Here is an 18919-nt window from a genome sequence, read left to right as displayed (position 1 = left end):
TTTTTCAGATCTTTGTTATGATCAAAAAAAAAAAAAAAAACTTTAAAGCCAACGTCTTTTAGTGGAAGATGTTAATATCCATGCTTTATCTCAAACGTGAAAAAAAAAAAACAAATAAATCAAGAGGAATATGATAATTTTCCCAATCTTACTGATAAACTGGCCCCAAAGAAGAAAAAATAGCTCTGTCTGGCATGCAAAGGTGATTTATAGAAGCCAATTTTTGGTCAACAAAGCCACTTGATAGGTTTTATCAAAAATGAGTAAAACAAAACATACTGTACTTGCAGGTTTCCCAAACACTCAAAGAGAGGCTCCTAGGAACCGGAATAAAGATTGTTTTCCTTCCCACCCTCCCCACTCAGGGAAATAAAATTTCCCACCAGAACCTGCTCACTTGGCTAATTTTCAAGTCTGAAGAGGAAGGTTTTTTACGTATGCAGGTCAGCTCAAGGCCCTTAGACGTACGTCTGTTTCTGATCTGTTTTTGGGTTGTTTTGTGGGTTGGTTTGTTTTTTTCAGACCCTCAACATAAAAATCAGGAAACAGATTTTTAAAACTCAGTTACAGCCCTGAGACACCAAAATAGCTCATCTGAGACGCTAACAGCATGAACAAAAAGTCTGAGATGTGGGTAGGAAATCTGACTCACCGTCGGGGAGAGAAAACCTTGCTTTTTCTCACCTAAATAGTAGGAAATGGTTTGATGGCATTGTCCTTCAAAAGACAACAAAGCCTTGAGAACAATCTAGAATTGAGTCCTTCTTCCTGGCACTCCACGTTAATCTCAGGACACCACCCAGATCCAGCTTGGAGAAAACATTTAAAACATCTGAGTTCTGATCTTGATTGTGAGAATCAGGCAGCTACATCAGTGGGAACAATCGGACCATCTAAAGGGCTGTAGACAAAACCAAAACTTCTATTTTCTTTTTTTTTTTAATTGTATTTATTTGTTGTTTCTGGCTGCGTTGGGTCTTTGTTGCTGCACACGGGCTTTTCTCTGGTTGCGGTGAGCGGGCGCTACTCTTCGTTGTGGTGCGCGGGCTTCTCTTTGCGGTGGCTTCTCTTGCTGCGGAGCACGGGCTCTAGGCACACGGGCTTCAGTAACTGTGGCACGCGGCCTTCAGTAGTTGTGGCTCGTGAGCTCAGTAGTGGTGGCTCACGGGCTCTAGAGCGCAGGCTCAGAAGTTGTGGCGCACGGGCTTAGCTGCTCCGCGGCCTGTGGGATCTTCCCGGACCAGGGCTCGAACCCGTGTCCCCTGCATTGGCAGACGGATTCTCAACCACTGCGCCACCAGGGAAGCCCAAGATTTCTATTTTCAATGCTAAGCATAGAAAGCTTTACATTTTCGGTATGCAAGATGCAGAAAATATTTACCCTCTGGCCCTTTGCAAGAGAAAGTTTGTTGACTCCTGTTCCAAAGGCCAGCACCAAAACCAGGGAGCAGGGATGGCATCCGAGAGACCCACGCGTGTCACTAATCACCAGTAGCTTCCTCACTCACAGTCAATTAACTCTAGTTTTCCACACAGTTTTAATAGGCAGCATCACCAACACCAACCCCATGCCCCTTCCCCTCTTTACCACCTGCCCCCAACCCCGGAACCCGTACCCAGGACTCACTTGCTGGAATTCATCGTGTACCCGGAGGGGCACTCAGGGATGCACTTGTTATTGTGAATGACATACTGGTGGCAGCCCTGCCTCCGAGAGTTCTTGCATTTGTTGTGCAGGTCCTGGCAGAAGCTGAAGTTCACACAGCGCCAGTCTTGGAAGTGGTAGTAGGGGGGCGGGCAGGTCTCCACGCACCTGCCATCCAGGTAGAAGTTGCGACAGGCCACACACTTGGTGGGGTCGTCAGGCTCAGAGCAGTTGCCCAAGCACTCACTGTGGCAACAGAGACCCTCAGCGGTGCAGCCGTGAGACTTACAGATGGTCGGACACACTGGAGAGAGAAAGAAAACAGCTGGTCAGTGGCTTTGCCCAATTCCTGTCTGCACAACAGTGAATCTGGATGAGGAAGTACAAGCCAAACAAAATAATAACAGTAACAGCTCACTTCTGCAGCACTTGCTACGTACCAGGCACAACTATTAACTCATTTCAGCCCCCAAGCCAGTGACGTGCTTGTAGATGCTTAACAGCTTCTTCAGGGAGAGGGGCAGAGATGCTCTGCTTTATAGCGTTTGCCAATTTCCATGGTGTAAATACTCCCACTACGGTTCCTTTCAAGCTACCCCACCTAGAGTTACTGAACGTGGAGCCAGTAAGAGATACACAGTATCACAGCATTAAATAGCACATCTATGGTATAGATCCAATAGTAGCAAATAACCTCAAAAGCATTAATCGTAGGAAAATGTAGTGAGATGATTAGGAAGTGGTGAGTTTGGAGTATTTATTACCTTTGTTTTAAACATAATTTGTTTAATTGTAAGTTGATATCATTTAAAGTTTAACAACAGCTTGTTTAAGAACCAGATTTCCTGAAAATTACACAATTGGCTTTAGCAAGCCAGCTCCAGCACACAGCTGCAGGACTGGTGTAAATAGATATATCTGGGGCTTCCCTCGTGGCGCAGTGGTTTAGAATCCGCCTGCCAATGCAGGGGACACGGGTTTGAGCCCTGGTCCGGGAAGATCCCACATGCCGCGGAGTAACTAAGCCCGTGCGCCACAATTACTGAGCCCACATGCCTAGAGCCCGTGCTCCACAACAAGAGAAGCTGTGACAATGAGAAAACTGCGCACCACAATGAAGAGTAGCCCTGGCTCACCGCAACTAGAGAAAGCCCACACACAGCAACGAAGACCCGATGCAGCCAAAAATAAATTAATTAATTAAAAAAAATTTTTTTAAGATAAGAACTCTTTAAAATAAATAAATAGATAATGATCTCCATTTTACAAATGGGGAAACTGAGGCACAAGGTGGTTAAGCAAATGGCCCAAAGGTCATTCACTGCTTCAACACACATTTGCTTGCACTGATCTAGATATTACAGCTGCTGCAGGAACATGGTGGCCACAGACCCTGCCTTTGGGACCACATGGTCCAATGGAGGAGACATATTCATTATTTAAAAGTATAACTGCATAAACAGCAAACACCGTGCTGGAAGTAAGGAGGTGGCATTTCTGCTGTGACCTGCAGGAGATCATGAATGGGAAAGGAGGGGGCTCTGCGGATGGCGGGCAGAGGCTGTGCGTGGATTTTGCGGCTGGAGTTTCTTATTTGATGCAACCGAACATGTCCACTGAAGGCTGGACTCTTCCCTGGCTTCCTGCAGCAGCTTGGAACACATCCCCTCTCTCCTGATGTCTCACTACTCATGACTTCTTGATTCCCCTTAATATGGGTCCCTCAGCATCTGGCCTGGGCTTCCATGACCAGCCCTCCCTTTCCAGGCTGCCAGCAAATTTGTCCCTGGACCGATGGCTTCCCTGAGGCTGGAAAGACCTTGGCCACAGCAGAGCCTGTTCCCTGGATGCCTTCTTTGCTCACTCCGTGCACACCTTGGAACGTGGTTTGGAAGCTGGGGAGTGTTCTTCACTCCAAATCCTCAGGCCCTTTGATTGCTGCAATGAACATTCCGGCCCACGTGGACCCCACCAACCAGACCCAGGGAACTGACGAGGCTTCTGAAGCCATACTCCCCCATGAGCATCGCTGTTGGATGCAACTTTCTGTGATGATGGAAATGGTCTCCCTTGGCACTGTCCAACACGGTAGCCACTTCCCCGCGGCTGTGGAGTGTGGTTAGTGCAACAAGGAACCAATTACTTTTATAATTGCAGCAAAACAGGCGTAAAACTGACCATCTTAACCATTTTTAAGCGCACAGCTCAGTGGCATTAAGGACATTCACATTGTTGTGCAACCATCCCCACGGTCCATCTCCAGAACTTTCTCATCTTCCCAAACTGAAATTCTGTCCCCGTGAAACACTGACTCCCCAGCCCCTCCCCCAGCCCCTGGCCCCCACCACCTACTTCCTGTCTCTATGGATTTGACTCTTCTAGGGACCTGCTATGAGTGGAATCAGATCATGTTTGTCCTTTCGTGTCTGGCTTATTTCACTGAGCATCATGTCCTCAAGGTTCATCCATGTTGTAGCATGTGTCAGAAGTTCCTTCCTTTTTAACAAAGGCAGAATTCTTGTTGACAACATCACCAGTGGGTGCTTGACTATATCTTGATAAGGAGGAAAACATCTATACACAGTAAGATGAGCTAGCTTGAATAACTGTAGCTGCTTACATTTATACAATGAAAATCAATCATGTATGTCAAAAAGGGGAGAATCCGGGGCTTCCCTGGGGGCGCAGTGGTTGAGAGCCCGCCTGCCGATGCAGGGGACACGGGTTCGTGCCCCGGTCCGGGAAGATCCCACATGCCGTGAAGCGGCTGGGCCCGTGAGCCATGGCCGCTGAGCCTGCGCGTCCGGAGCCTGTGCTCCGCAACAGGAGAGGCCACGACAGTGAGAGGCCCGTGTACCGCAAAAAAAAAAAAAGGGGGGAGAATCCAAGCTTTGTATAGGTTCTCAGGCAAAATTTTCTGGAATTTTAATTCTCTCCAAGCTTGTCATGATCCAAAGGTGCCGGGGGGAAAAAAGAGTCATTGAATAAGAGATGTGGAATGTGCAAATCATGATTAATAAACAGAGCTGGTTTTGCCATAAAAAAAATAAAAGGTTCCTTCCTTTGTAAGGGTACTACTATTTCATTGTGTGTATATACCACACTTTGTTTATCCATTCATCTGTCAATTGACTCTAGGGTTCCTTCGACCTTTTGCCGTGATAATGGGTGTACAAATATCTCTTCAAGACTCTACTTTCAGTTCTTTTATGTATATACCCAGAAGTGAACTGTTGAATCATGTGGTACTTTTATTTTTAATGTTTTTATTGAAGTATAGTTGATTTACAATGTTGTGTTAGTTCCAGGTGTACAGCACAGTGATTCAGTTTTATATATCTATACTTCTATTCTTTTTCAGATACTTTTCCTTTTAGGTTATTACAAAATATTGACGTAAACCACAGCAATATCTTTTTGGATCCGTCTCCTAGAGTCATGAAACAAAAATAAACAAATGGGACCTAATTACACTTAAAAGCTTTTGCACAGCAAAGGAAACCATAAACAAAATGAACACACAACCTACAAAATGGGAGAAAATATTTGCAAACAATGTGACTGACAAGGGATTAATTTCCAAAATACTTTTAATTTTTTGAGGAACCACCTTACTACTTTGCACAGCGGCTGTACCATTTTACATTCCCACCAAGACTACACAGTAGAAGGTTCCAGCTTCTACTGAGGAACCAAACTTTTCATTGCATTTTAATTTTAAAATTTGGGGGGCTACTGGCTCTTGTATTGGACAGCAGAGTCTTAGCGAAAGAAACTCCTTGCCAAAGCCTACAGGTCTCATGTGGTCTAGTGCCTGCAGTCTCTCTGAGTCCTTCTCCCAAACCCAGGCAGTTGCCACTCCAGCATCCTTCCTGCCCCTCACACACCCAGGCTCAGCCCTACCACAGGACCTTTGCATCTGCTGCTCTGGCTGCAGCATCCTCCCCTTATCCTCCCATAACTAGCTCCTTCTCAACCTTCAGGTCTCAACCCCTTAGAAAGACCTTCCCTGACCTCCCCTCTGGAAGTCACTTTCTCCTTCTCGAACCACGTTCTAACACATGATCCTAGGACAGTTTTCGTACAGCACTTATCCCTCTCGAAAATTATCTTGGGTGCTTGTTGACTGTCTGTCTGGAGGGGAGCTTAGGGGGCAGGGCCACTCCTGCTCCATTCACTGCACTGGATCCCACGACACCCCCTCCTAGGACAGGGCCTCGCACCCAACAGGAGCTCAGTAGACCCAGGTCTGAAAAGACAGAAAGGAGGCAAAAGAAAGGCCTTTGGAGCAGTTCTAAGCCCCCAGTTTTTAGCCAGTGGCTCAGGAATTCATCCAAGAACTCCGAGTTGCAGGAGCTTCACAAAACACCATGAAAAATTACATGGAAAATCTGGAGCACCTATGCCTAGGCGCAGAGTCTGATTTTCTACGTGGATCAAGAAAGAATTAAGAAGCTGTACTAGGAGCAGGATGGAGTTAACCCCACCAATGTCTGTGTAGGATTTTCAGCGTTTACATACACCCCGCATTGGATTCTTACTTAATTCTAACAAAGACCCCGGGAGGGAGCGGGGTAAGTAACATTGTCTCCATTCTCACAGAGGAGAGAAGACTTGCTCAGCTGAGATGCAGCATGAACCCGACATTCCTGGGTCTCAAGAAGGACACGGCCATCCACAGGGTCCACCCAGTCCGGGGGAGGAGTGCCACGCATACAGCTCTCCACCCACAGGCATGCCACAAAGCTTTCTCTAAAGAATCCATGACAGCCTCAGTTTTCTTGTCTGTCAAATGGGGATGATAAACCCTTAACTCCTTCTCACGCTTAAAAGAGGGGATGCGGGTAAGGAACTGGATTCTTTGATAGACACAGTGTAGGCTGGATATCCGTTAGCTACTCTGGGCATTATTATTATTTCCATTGTCATTAATAATCTGTCTACGAGGACCCAAGGAACTCCATGGCAGGAAGCAATATAGAAAGCAGACAACTATTTTGGACCCACAAAGACTCCACCCTCTGGGAAAGCACATGTGTGAGCAGGAAAGGGTCTGTTTCCTGGGCTGGGGCTGCATCTGAGGGTCAGCCCTTAAGTTCAAAAGAGGTGTCAGCAAAGACCTCACAAAAACTTCCCAAACACATAAGCTTTCCGGCCTAGACAATGCTAAGAAAAACGATCCAACACTCACAAACAAGGCCAGAGGTTAACCACAGGGCTATTCAATCTTCCTCTGGAGCCCTGCCTAAGAGGCCCATCTGAGAACAACTTCATTCTCCAGCAAAGGAGCTGGCAACATTTTCCCATGGAGGGTCACAAAGCATATGTTCAGGGCTTATGTTCGGTGTCACAACTAGTCCACTCTGCCGCTGTGGCGTGAAAACAGCCCAGAGAAGGCTTATGGGGACAAACGCATTGTGTCCAATAAAACTTTATTTACAAAAGCAAGCAATGGGCTGGATTATTTGCCAACCCAGGCAAATGATCAGAGGTAAGTTTCAATACAGTGAAACTTACCTGTGATTGATTTTTTTTTTAATATTTATTTATTTATTTGGTTGTGCTGGGTCTTATTTGCAGCAGGCAGGCTCCTTAGTTGAAGCTCGAGGGCTCCTTAGTTGCAAACTCTTGTTGCAAACTCTTGTTGCGGCACGCATGTGGGATCTAGTTCCCTGACCAGGGATTGAACCTGGGCCCCCTGCCTTGGGAGCACGGAGTCTTAACCACTGCGCTACCAGGGAAGTCCCTGATTCACTATTTCTATTAGCGCCTCAACTCCAGGAAGCCAGATGTCAACTTATAGATGGATACGTTGTAAATTATTTTTTATCCCATAGAAGAAATAACCTCCAAAAATGACAGGTTTATTGCCCCTGGGACATTAAGTGTCCCCATATCTAACTTTGCAATCCTAGTTCAGTGACTATACATGTTTTGGCTTTACCATCCAGCCGGTGCCCTCACTAAAGGGTTAAAAGTGTTGACAGGTGCTTTTTTTTGTGCTTTTTTTTTTCTTTGAATAAGAGTTGTGTATTTTAACTTTTGAAGACTATACTTTGATAATGATAAGTCTGCTCTGGGTGTCTCCCATTCCGTTTCCAAGTACTTTATCTTATTTAATAGAAATGCCACTGCGGGTGTCCCCCACCCAGGTTGAATTATGAAAACCACACATCTGGCAAGATGAAAATGGAGGAGGCATCTGACTCTCCTCTCCCTGTGCACCTTGCCCTGCCCTTTTATAGACACCAAATGAGCCACAGCCACAGTCCCAGCAGCCCTGGCTCAGAGGGCCACCACACCCAGGCTGTTTCTGCCAGAGACGATGGCAGCCTTCTCAAGAAAATGCCCAGCAGTCCGGGAGCTATGGACCTTCCCAGGACAGGTACGTGATGTGTGTGTATGCAACGTCCACACGCCCAGACCTCCCTCCTCCAAACACACAAGTTCCTTGTTCATCCCTCTCCCATCCCCCACCCCCCACCCAAGCTGCCGTGGGCTGCTGGCCTCAATTTCCTCCCAATCCTCCCCTAAAGTTTCCAAAAGCCCCTGGTCTCCAGTTCCACTAGCACAAGCAGCCACTACCCTCCTGAAACTCTCACCTCAAGTGGCTTTTTCACTACACCCCGCTGAGAAGATTGAAAACTGAACTCTAAGCAGACCGGCAGAGCGGGAAGGAGGGGGCAGAGTCAGCATCCTCTGGTTGGACCCTCTGAAATAAGTGGAAGGTTCTTCACCAAACGATGCTTTCCCCAGAGAGAGATCTACAGAAATGCCAACTGGTTTAAGAGATGTGGTATAAAGCAAAGGAGACAGGTGCAATTTGACCTCGGTATTTCTACCACTAGGAATTATCCTGCAGACAAGGACCATATGTGCACTTAGACACCTAGACAAGGATATTCTTTACCCTACAGGACATTAACCATTGGGGTTTATAACTGCAAAAGCCTGTAAACGATGTAAAAGTCCAAAGCAGGAGACTGTGTAAATAAATTAATGTGGATCAAGGAAGTAGAATAGTACGCAGCTGTGAAAATGGAAGTGGCTCTATGTATTTTGATGTTGGAGTCACTTCCAAGATAGCATTAAGGGGAAAAAAGTGTCTAAAGAACATAGCTTGTTCGTGGAAAAAGGAAAGAGATGTACATTGTGGGAATACAAAATGGACAGCTAGTGTGGGAGACAGTTTGGTCGTTTCTTATAACCTTAAACATATACTTCTGATCCTTACCACAGAACCTAGGGCTTTACCCGGGTGAAGTGAAGAACAAAACACTTATGTACACACAAAGACCTGTATTTGAATGTTTACAGTGGCTACATTTGTAATCACCCCAAACTGGAAACAAACTAAATATCCCTCAACTGGGGAATGGATAAACATTGTACCTCCATGCAACAAACTCTAGGGAGCCGTCAAGATAGAATGAAGGGCCGATTTCCACAACACAGGGATGAATTTCAAATGCAGGGTATTGAGTGTAAGAAGCCGGGTCTCCAAACCTACACATTCTAGGATCCCATTTTATATGACATCCTGGAAAAAGCAAAACTCTAGGGACAGTGAACCCATTAGTGGTAACCAGGGGCTGGAACTGCAAATGACACACAGAAATTTGGAAGATGATGGAACGATTCCGTATCTTGACTGTGGAAGTGGTTACATGACTATATAATCAGTGAAAACTCACAGAACATTACACCAAAACGGGTGAACTCTGCTGTACGGAAATTACATCTTCAAATGAGGGGGAAAGAAAAGGACAAATAGGACATATGCCCGTCTGGAAGGGACACAAGAAATGTGCCCCGTGACTGCCTGTAGGGAGGGGAATGTGGATGAAGTGGAGGGTGGGTAGCAACATCCTTGCATGTCAGCACAAGTTTTTTAATTTTTTCCTATGTATGTGTACGCCCTTCTAAAACTGACCTCTATTTAAAAATACATTTTTAATATAACTGAATCACTTTGCTGTCCACTTGAAACTAACACAACACTGTAAATAACTATACTTCAATAAAAATTTGAAAACTAAAAATACATTTTTAGAAACTCTGCTAGATGATTAAGAAATGTTTTTGATCCATTATACCATTCTACCCCCAAATATTCCTGTAGTGACTGTGTCAGAATAGCCACCAGGCATCAACGAGAGCTTTACAAAGTTTCTCTTAAGATCTTTTTTTGCCTTAGTACAAAATCAACAGTCAAAGCAACTAAACACCAAGTGTGCTCCGAGGTTGGAATCTGGACCAGGTAGAAATATTATTGATGATAGACAACACTGGGACAACAGATGAGATTTCTATAACAGACTGTGGATTCAAATACTGCGTCGGTGTTAATGCCCTGTTTTTCAGCATCATACGGAGGTTGTGTAAGAGCATTTTCTTGTTCTTAGAAAATACCCCCGAAGAATTAAAGGCAAAGGAACATCAGATGCGTGCATCTGACTCTCCGATGATTCAGGGGGGAAAAAATTAATATGTATATAATGTGTACATAAATATATCAGAGAGATAATAAAACAAATGGGGTAAAACTAGTGAATTTAGATACAATTCTTGCAAGTTTTCTGTCAACTTGCAAACTACATCAAAATTAAACGTTACCAATTTATAACCAAGCAAGGTTAAAAGCTGCAATACTGGGAGAAAACAAAGGCCCTGCGGTAAATAACATGCTTATAAAAATATAGCCACTTTTGGTTTCTTTGCCTTTTTAAGTTCAAATTAATTTGGTTTTTCTCAGTTAAGTAGATATATGGTAAAAACAAAACAAAAACTTTTTTTTAAAAACCCCTTTTAAATGTTTCCATAGCACGACATATGTTAATAACATCTTGCTACATTCCTTTCCAAAGCCCGTGGTTAAAAAAAAAAGATTTATTATTCCAAAAATTACTGCTTTCCAGAAATTTCCAAACGGAACAGTTGCGTCATGGGCCTGCAGACACATTAACCACAGGGCCTCGTGGCTCTCCCTGAAAGTGTGAATATTATAAACTCCATAAAGTAATTTACTTTGTTTCCATCCTAAGCCTTTCTCTGCCGCGCCCGCCCCAGACCCTGACAGACGAGGTTCGAATCCCCGGAGTCCCGGGGCGCGGGCAGCACTTAGTCGGGAAATTCCTCCCCTTGGAATCTAGTTGATTTAATGGTGGGATTGGGCGGGGGGAGCGCTAGATGAACTTTTGACGGCTGGGTGGTCAACAAACGCCCTTTCGGGTATGCGCTCCCTGAGAAGCGGCGACCGCAGGAGGTCGCGTCCTTGAAGCTAGGAAGCTCCCCCTTTCCTCCCCAGACAATGCCACCCCCGCGGGCGCGAGTAGATTCGCTTCCCAGATGCGTTTGGAATCGAGTGGCGGAGCTCTTCGGAGAAATACGGCGTATGCAGGCCAGAAAGGAGGCGGAGCCCCGACGGGGTGGGGGGGCCTCCCCGCTAAGGCAGCCTCAGGATTGGTTGGTTCCAGGCATCTATGTGTGTGTTCAGGAGGGGCGGACGCTGGGCAGGAGAAGCCCCGCCCCCGCGAGCTAGTGGCGGCCGCGAAGCACAAAGCCCGAGGCGCACTCCGCTCCTGGGAATCCAGGCCAGGCAGTGACGGCGGCCGCAGCACCGCCCTCGCGCTCAACCAATGGGCGGGCGTGCTGCCGGGGCGCTGGCCCCGCCCCCGGGCGCTCGGGGCTCCGCTCGTCCGACTGGCGCTCCGGCAGTGACCGCCGCCGGGCGGTCCGCGCTGGGGGCTCCGGGAGGGCCTCTCGAGGGTGCAGACCTTGAAGGGCGGGTCTGCAGAGGATGGAACTTTGGATAAAGTTAAAGAAAAGGTGAAGCCGAGTGTGCGGGCCGCCTCAAGCAGCCACCGGGTGGCTTGGGCGGCGCGCGGAGCTGGGCTTGTGCCCGGGAGATCGGGTCACCGCGTGGCAGGCAGCGCCTGGGATGGCCGAGGGGGGCCCTGGCCCCAGGCCTCACTCGAGAGGGGCCCAGAGAGGGGCAGCGGCTCGCCAGGGGTCGCACAGCACAGTCTCCCAAATTGGGGGTGAGGGGGGCGTGGCAAGGCGAGAGTCCCACTCTGTCGGACCCTACCCACAAGGTTTCGACCCCTCACTCGCCCGGAATACCAAGGACCATACTCATAAATTACATTCTTAATAAAACTTACAAGGTTTCTTTTCGGAGTGCCCTCCGGCCACTGTTCCTCCAGCGTTTGAAGATGTCCACCTATACTTGCAATTCCAGGAGACCGAAGCAGCAAATGGGCATTCACTAACGCCCCCCACCCCATTCCACGTGAATACACTTTAAAATGTGTATTCCGTTTGCAGAATACAACATTCAGCCCATATCGGTTAATAAGCTTTTATTAACCCTATTATTCAAACAACCATCTCCATTACAGATGGAGAAACTTAAGCACAGAAGGCGGCTTTGCTAATGCCCGCTCAGCTAGCAAGCAGCAGGGCCAAACTGGAACCCAGCTCTCCCAGGGAGACTGGGACGGCGTGTGGCATCAGGGACTTGTGACACTGTGGGTTTCATTCACAGTGTTTCCCACTCTGACCCACCTGGATCTGGCACCTTCCTGGCATTGGGATTCAGAAAGGGATGGTGACCTTGACTCTACTCTCCCAGGATGCACAAAAGAGACAGACAGGTAGGGCCCATGAAGGGGAGGCTTATTACTGCGTCTGTCTTCTTACTGCATCCCAGTGCCAGGCACACACAGCAGGAGCACAGTGAAGCTCATGGGGGGGGGGGGGGGGCAGTGGAGGGAATCAGGTGACTGGCTTTATCCCAGCAGGAGAGGGACAGTACATGCAAATGTGTGAATCATCAGGGCTGCCTTTAACTATAAACAGTTCAGAGTTGATGAAGGGCAAAGTACAGAGGAAAAGGTGTGGGACATCAGGCCAGGCAGGTCGGTTAGGGAGCCGAGGGGCTTGGACTTTGCATCACAGGAGGAGCCAAAGAAGGGCTTCAACCAGAAAAGACACCACCAGATCCACATTTGGGGCCAATTTTCTGGCTCTCTGGTGGGTGGCTGAAGAAGGCGAAAGGGAACAGGGAGGAATAGGCTGGCTTCTGAAGCCATCAGGGAGGTGGAGTCATCAGGACTTATCACATGGATGACTCCCAAGTTTCCACCTTGGGCAGGTGCACGAGACTCACAAGATGAACTAAGAAGAAAAACTAGGTGCTCAAACTTGGACCATCTGAGTTTGAGGTGTGGAGTCCAGGATGTCAGGGCTTCTGCAAATGATTGTTTGCAGTTGCTAAGTCACACCTCAAACAACCCCAGCCTGCTCCTGAAAACCACTCTTGCTAAAGTGCCTGGGCCCTTGTTTGTTGTGGACATTTTAGAACTTCCCCCTCATTTTAGGCAATTAACTGTAGCAATGACTTTTTAAAAGTTGTTGAGTTTTAAGGGCTTCCTTGGTGGCACAGTGGTTGGGAATCTGCCTGCCAATACAGGGGACACGGGTTCGAGCCCTGGTCCGGGAAGATCCCACATGCCACAGAGCAACAAGCCCATGCACCACAACTACTGAGCCTGCGCTCTAGAGCCCACGAGCCACAACTACTGAGCCCACATGCCACAACTACTGAAGCCCATGTGCCTAGAGCTCATGCTCTGCAACAAAGAGAAGCCACCACAATGAGAAGCCTGCACACTGCAACAAAGAGTAGACCCCGCTTACCGCAACTAGAGAAAGCCCACGCGCAGCAATGAAGACCCAATGCAGCCAATAATTAATTAATTAATTTTTTAAAAAATTGCTGATTTTTTTTAAAGTTGTTAAGTTTTAGCCTACTTGTGTTTTCTACTTCTTGAGCCAATGTAACTTTTACAGGATTTAGAAATTAATGGCAAGAGAGCACAACTTATGAGATGTGGGCATAGCTGTTCTCAGGGGCAAATTCAGAGCCTTAATTTCTTGCAAAAGGAAATGATTAACCTAAATAAAATAAGCACTTAAACCAGTAAATGAAGTTATTTTAATAATATTCCCCCAATTATTTATTATCAGAGCTGGCTTTATAATTTTTTCATGGATTTTAAGTTACATTTCCAGTTTCCTTCTTTATTTTATGTACTTGTTCTTCCCACATCCTTTTTTTTTCTTAGTTACACTATATATATAGTGTAACTCTCTATATACAGAGCCTTCCTGCTAAAACAGCACTGTCCAATAAACAGTCTGCATTGACAGAAAAGTTCTGTATCTGTGCTGTGCAGATAGTAGTCACTAGCCACATGTAGACACTGGGTGTTGGAAATTGGCTAGTGTGACTGAGAAACTGAATTAATTTTCCTGTGGCTAATGGCTACCCTATTGCACATTGCAGCTGTAAAAGATCCAGCTCTTGAACTTGTCAGTTCTGTTTTTTTTCTAATCAGTTAGTCCCTGCTAATTTATTATTTCCTTCTTCCTGTGTAGATTTGTTTCATTATTCGTTGTCTCATTTTTGTGATTTCTCTATATAATTATTTAAGTCTGCATTCACATCTCCCCAGTCTTCTAAAGCATCTATCCTTGCAGTGCTGAGATCCACCTTTGACCAAAGTTAAGAGTTGTGTTTTGTTTTTAATTATCACATGGCGGGAGTTTGTCTTGCATGCTTGTTTGGTTAAGCTTTTAAAAATTAATTTCCAGTTACGTGTACTTGCAGCCAGAGATTAGGCAGTTCAACGTCTGCTTTTTGGAATGCGTTGGGTTTCATTTTTTTTGTTTTTGTTTTTATTTGAGATTTAACAGATGATTAGTTTTTCTAAATATTCCAAGAGCACTTTAAAATGTGTATTGTTTGCAGAATACAAAGTTCAGCCCATATCTTTTACCACGATCTTATTAACGGTATTATTCAAACTCCTTGTTGCCTAATTGAGGTTTATCTACATAATCAAGGCTATGTTTGTGACTCCCCTGAGGTTTCTTTTTTTTTTTTAATTTATTTTTGGTTGCATTGGGTCTTCGTTGCTGTGTGCGGGCTTTCTCTAGTCGTGGCGGGCAAGGTCTATTCTTCATTGCGGTGCGCAGTCTTCTCATTGTGGTGGCTCCTCTTCATTGCGGTGCGTGGGCTTCTCATTGTGGTGGCTTCTCTCTGGTGGAGCACAGGCTCAGTAGTTGTGGCACGTGGGCTCAGTAGTTGTGGCGCACAGGCTTAGTTGCTCCACTGCACGTGGGATCTTCCCAGACCAGGGCTCGAACCTGTGTCCCCTGCATTGGCAGGCAGATTCTTAACCACTGCACCACCAGGGAAGTCCCTCCCCTGAGGTTTCTTAATTCTCCTTGTATTTCCTACAATTTGTTCTCTAAAGTTGGTTCTATGAATACTCTACCCTCATTAAAGACTGTCCCTTCACCAGTGGAAAACCTCTCTCCCCTTTCCTCCCGGATAATGCCTGCTGCCTTGAATTCTCTGCATATTTTCCTCGTTCATATTTGCCCACAGGTTTAAATTTTCCGTGTCATTTTTGGAATTAGGTATAACCATTTTCTTTTTTTCTTAATTGAAGTATAGTTGATTTACAATGTTGTGTTAATAGGTATAACCATATTCTAGTGGGGAGAGTTGAGAGAGAGAGAGAGAGAACCACAGCCTCCATGGGAACAAGGGAGTGGGAATGGGAAATGTCAGAGTCTGAAATCTGTCTCTGTGGAAGGTCTGCATTGCAAGAAGGGTTTCCCTGGGGACAATCTCAACCATAAAAAGGTCCACTCACATGACTGATGGCTTCTCATAACAAGTACACGGTGGTCTTGAATAGTGTACATGTCGACAGAAGCCAGTTTCCCTGAAGCTGCTACACCCACAGGCTGGCAGAGTTTAGGCACAGTGACAGGGAATGGAGAACATTTCCTCAACTCCTAAAGGACAAAAATAAACAGTAGAATGTACTGCCTCTCTGTGGAGACACCATGAGATGGAATCATCAGAATGAAAAAAACACCTATTTTAAATTCCATCGTGACCAAAAAGAGACAACGTTCGGCTTATTTCCTTATTGAGTTGTTTCCTAAAGCCAGTCTGGCTGCCTTCTTTTTCCATCTAGGAGAAATGAGAAGCTTGGTGTGGCGTGTCCATTCCAGGAGCCCCGTGGCTGTTCTTGGGACACTCCAGTGTGTACACTTCAGACACTGCTATTCTACTAGAAAAAGATGGAGTTCTCTGATGGGGGTGGGGGTACCCGTTTGCTGCCCATGTTTATTTCGACTTAAGAAAAGAATGTGTTTGTCCCTTTGCCACTGGATCCTCAGACTTTTACTGGGTCTTTGGATCCACTTTGCAGCCCTCCATCTACCTGAGTAAACACCCCGTACACCTGGAACTTCCTGGCTCTGCTTCTATCTACGATGCCAAGCCCCAGCACACACTTGGGAGAAATGCATGAAGGAAATTAAAGCTGTGCGAATGCTTTCCCATCCGACTGAATGCAAGGTATCATCTAAGAAAGTTCTAAGAAAGATGGATGGCATTTCAACTCCCAAACCAAGTCACCTGATGGCGAGAAAGCTTACTGGTAAAAAACGCCTCTCTGGGCTTCCCTGGTGGCGCAGTGGTTGAGAGTCCGCCTGCCGATGCAGGGGACACGGGTTCGTGCCCCGGTCCGGGAGGATCCCACATGTCGCGGAGCGGCTGGGCCCGTGAGCCATGGCCGCTGAGCCTGCGCGTCCGGAGCCTGTGCTCCGCGGCGGGAGAGGCCACAACAGTGAGAGGCCCGCGTACCGCAAAAAAAAAAACAAAAAAAAAACGCCTCTTTTACATGCATACTACGATCATGGAGGAATTTTCTTTCCCCACTCGAATCCACAATAGCCACTCCCTCACTCTCCCGCCAGTATTTATTCACAGGTGGATGTCTTCTGCACCATGGAGGTGCCCCAGAAACCCTTTTGACCCCCTACAGACAGGTTCTCTGACTACTAACTTTTAGTTTCTTAATTAAAACGTTGACTAGGCAGCAAAACACACCCTGTTGCCAATCCCATCACCATCTTCCTTCTCGGTCCCTCAATCAACAGCTCTGAGCTCCTACTGAGTGGCAGGGCACCACCCTGGGCGCTGAACACAAACTGGTGAATAGAACAGACACAGTTCCACCGCCTCCTGGGGAGACAGAAATCGGTGCACCAGCACAAGAACATTTAGTTACAAATCAAGAACATTTTGTTACAAATCATACTCCAAGCAAGTTCACAGTGGGGCTGTAACAGGCCTAACCTGTTCATTTCCTCAGATGGTTATTCTGTAAAAGCTAAAAGAGTTTCTTTCTTGCCTTGAACAGCCAGAGAGCCAAATGCCATCTACTGGCTGAACCCTCTGCCTTACCTTAGTCACGCCAGTTTTCCCCTCCATCTTTGCCATGTGATCAAGTTGATGGACAGACGGACAGTCAACCATGCTTCCCGGTCCCTCGGCCTCCAGGCCTGGGATGGGGAAGGTGTGATGGGCTCAGATCGTCCGAACGGGCTCTCTCGAGGCTCACCCGTCACACCTGGGATCCACAGCTTCAAATCACTCACGGGTGGAGCGCAAAGAATTATGAAGCCAGGCAGAGCTGGGTTTGGAGTGGATGCAGCCATTTCCTCATCACATGACGCCACTTTTTGTGCCTTGGTTTCCCCATGTGTACACGGGGACAGTAATAGTACCTTGGGCTGTCCTGAGCATCAGATGGGATAATGCCTGAAATGTGCCTGACACAGCATCTGGCCCCTTGCAGGGTTTGCAAAGGTGTCATCAGCAGCAGCAACAGTTTCAGACATCTCCTTTCTCAGTCTCCTCCATAACAGTGTCCAACATCCTATGGGGAAGTTTGTGGTACGCGGGCCTCTCACTGTTGTGGCCTCTCCCGTTGCGGAGCACAGGCTCCGGACGCGCAGGCTCAGCGGCCATGGCTCACGGGCCCAGCCGCTCCGCGGCATGTGGGATCTTCCCGGACCGGGGCATGAACCCGTGTCCCCTGCATCGGCAGGCGGACCCTCAACCACTGCGCCACCATGGAAGCCCTAAATGACCAAATTGAAAGCGTGCCCCCAGAAACATTTGTTTCCTTCCCCTTGAGGTGTTCTTGGGGAAACTGTGTTCATCCTCACTTCTGCACGTCGCTCCACAAATCTGCCAGGTATGGGAGGAGGGACAGACTGAGACATGGTTTCGCGGGTGACCCTGGACTGACGGCTGATCCTGCAAATCCAGCTCGTGGCTGTGCTCCGTCCAATTCAACGAATGCAAATATATACCTGTTCTGTGCCAGGCATTGGAGGCAGCAAAGAATGGGCTGTCCCTGCCCTCCAGGACTCCCACGACTGAGCACAGAAAGGTCCCAGCTGGACACTTCCGTATGTCCGTCGGGACCTGAACCCACAGTCTCTGCACATTCCCATCAACCCAACACCGCCCTCTTCCTCAAAAGGAGATAGCCTAAAAGAAGTGCACAGGGGGACTTCTCTGGTGGCGCAGTGGTTGAGAATCCGCCTGCCAATGCAGGGGACAGGGGTTCAAGCCCTGGTCAGGGAAGATCCCACATGCCGCGGAGCAACTAAGCCCGTGTGCCACAGCTACTGAGCCTGCGCTCTAGACCTAGCGAGCCACAACTACTGAAGCCCATGTGCCACAACTACTGAGGCCCTTGCGCCTAGAGCCCGTGCTCGGCAACACGAGAAGCCACCGCAATGAGAAGCCCGCGCACCTCAACGAAGAGCAGCCCCCGCTCAGCACAACTAGAAGAAGCCCGCGCGCCGCAGCGAAGACCCAACGCAGCCAAAAATAAATAAATAAATACATGTGTTAAAAAAAGAAGCGCCCAGGGCTCTAAATAAAACACACTGCATGCTCTTTCCAAAGCCCAGCTATGCCATAAAATAACTGCACTTCCCAGTGATATCACAGTGGCCTCTGAAACCACTTGGAAGTTTCTAGAAGGGCTCTCCCACAGTAGCAGAACACTGGGACTGAAAGGGAAAACACAAGATGCCCAATTTTCCTCTCAGAAATCAAGATTTAATAGCCTCCTAAGGAAACCATAATTGGAGGGCCATGGGGTGCATTCCTCCCCAAGGCCTGTGATTATGGAACGCCAGGAAAGGTTGGGAATTTGGACTGAGAGCAACTCTGGGCTCAAACTAAAATGAGTCTGACCCAAAGCAAGAGGTGTAACTAAGTCCCTTCACGCACACACACAGACACTGAAAGAGAGCTGGATGGGGCACAAAGAGATTGGAAAGAAATTCTCATGCAGAGAAACAAAGCTACAGTCAATTAAAAGA

The 18919-nt window shown here is 47.2% G+C and overlaps 1 protein-coding gene across 4 annotated transcripts in view; it reads right to left on the bottom strand.

The window, feature by feature from the left end:
- The window catches only part of INSR (insulin receptor), a 130344-nt gene that overhangs the window by 50957 nt on the left and 60468 nt on the right, over positions 1 to 18919 (bottom strand). For all 4 annotated transcript variants that reach the window (XM_027085723.1, XM_027085722.1, XM_027085724.1 and 1 more), the window contains exon 3: positions 1628 to 1949. In XM_027085723.1, the coding sequence (XP_026941524.1) occupies positions 1628 to 1949 (322 nt within the window). The remainder of the gene's footprint in view (positions 1 to 1627; positions 1950 to 18919) is intronic.

This window comes from Aethalodelphis obliquidens, unplaced genomic scaffold (assembly GCF_003676395.1).
Source record: "Aethalodelphis obliquidens isolate GAN/ISIS:26980383/991018 unplaced genomic scaffold, ASM367639v1 scaffold53, whole genome shotgun sequence".
NCBI classification, from domain to species: domain Eukaryota; kingdom Metazoa; phylum Chordata; class Mammalia; order Artiodactyla; family Delphinidae; genus Aethalodelphis; species Aethalodelphis obliquidens.
This window is presented reverse-complemented; position numbering and strand designations above follow the sequence as displayed.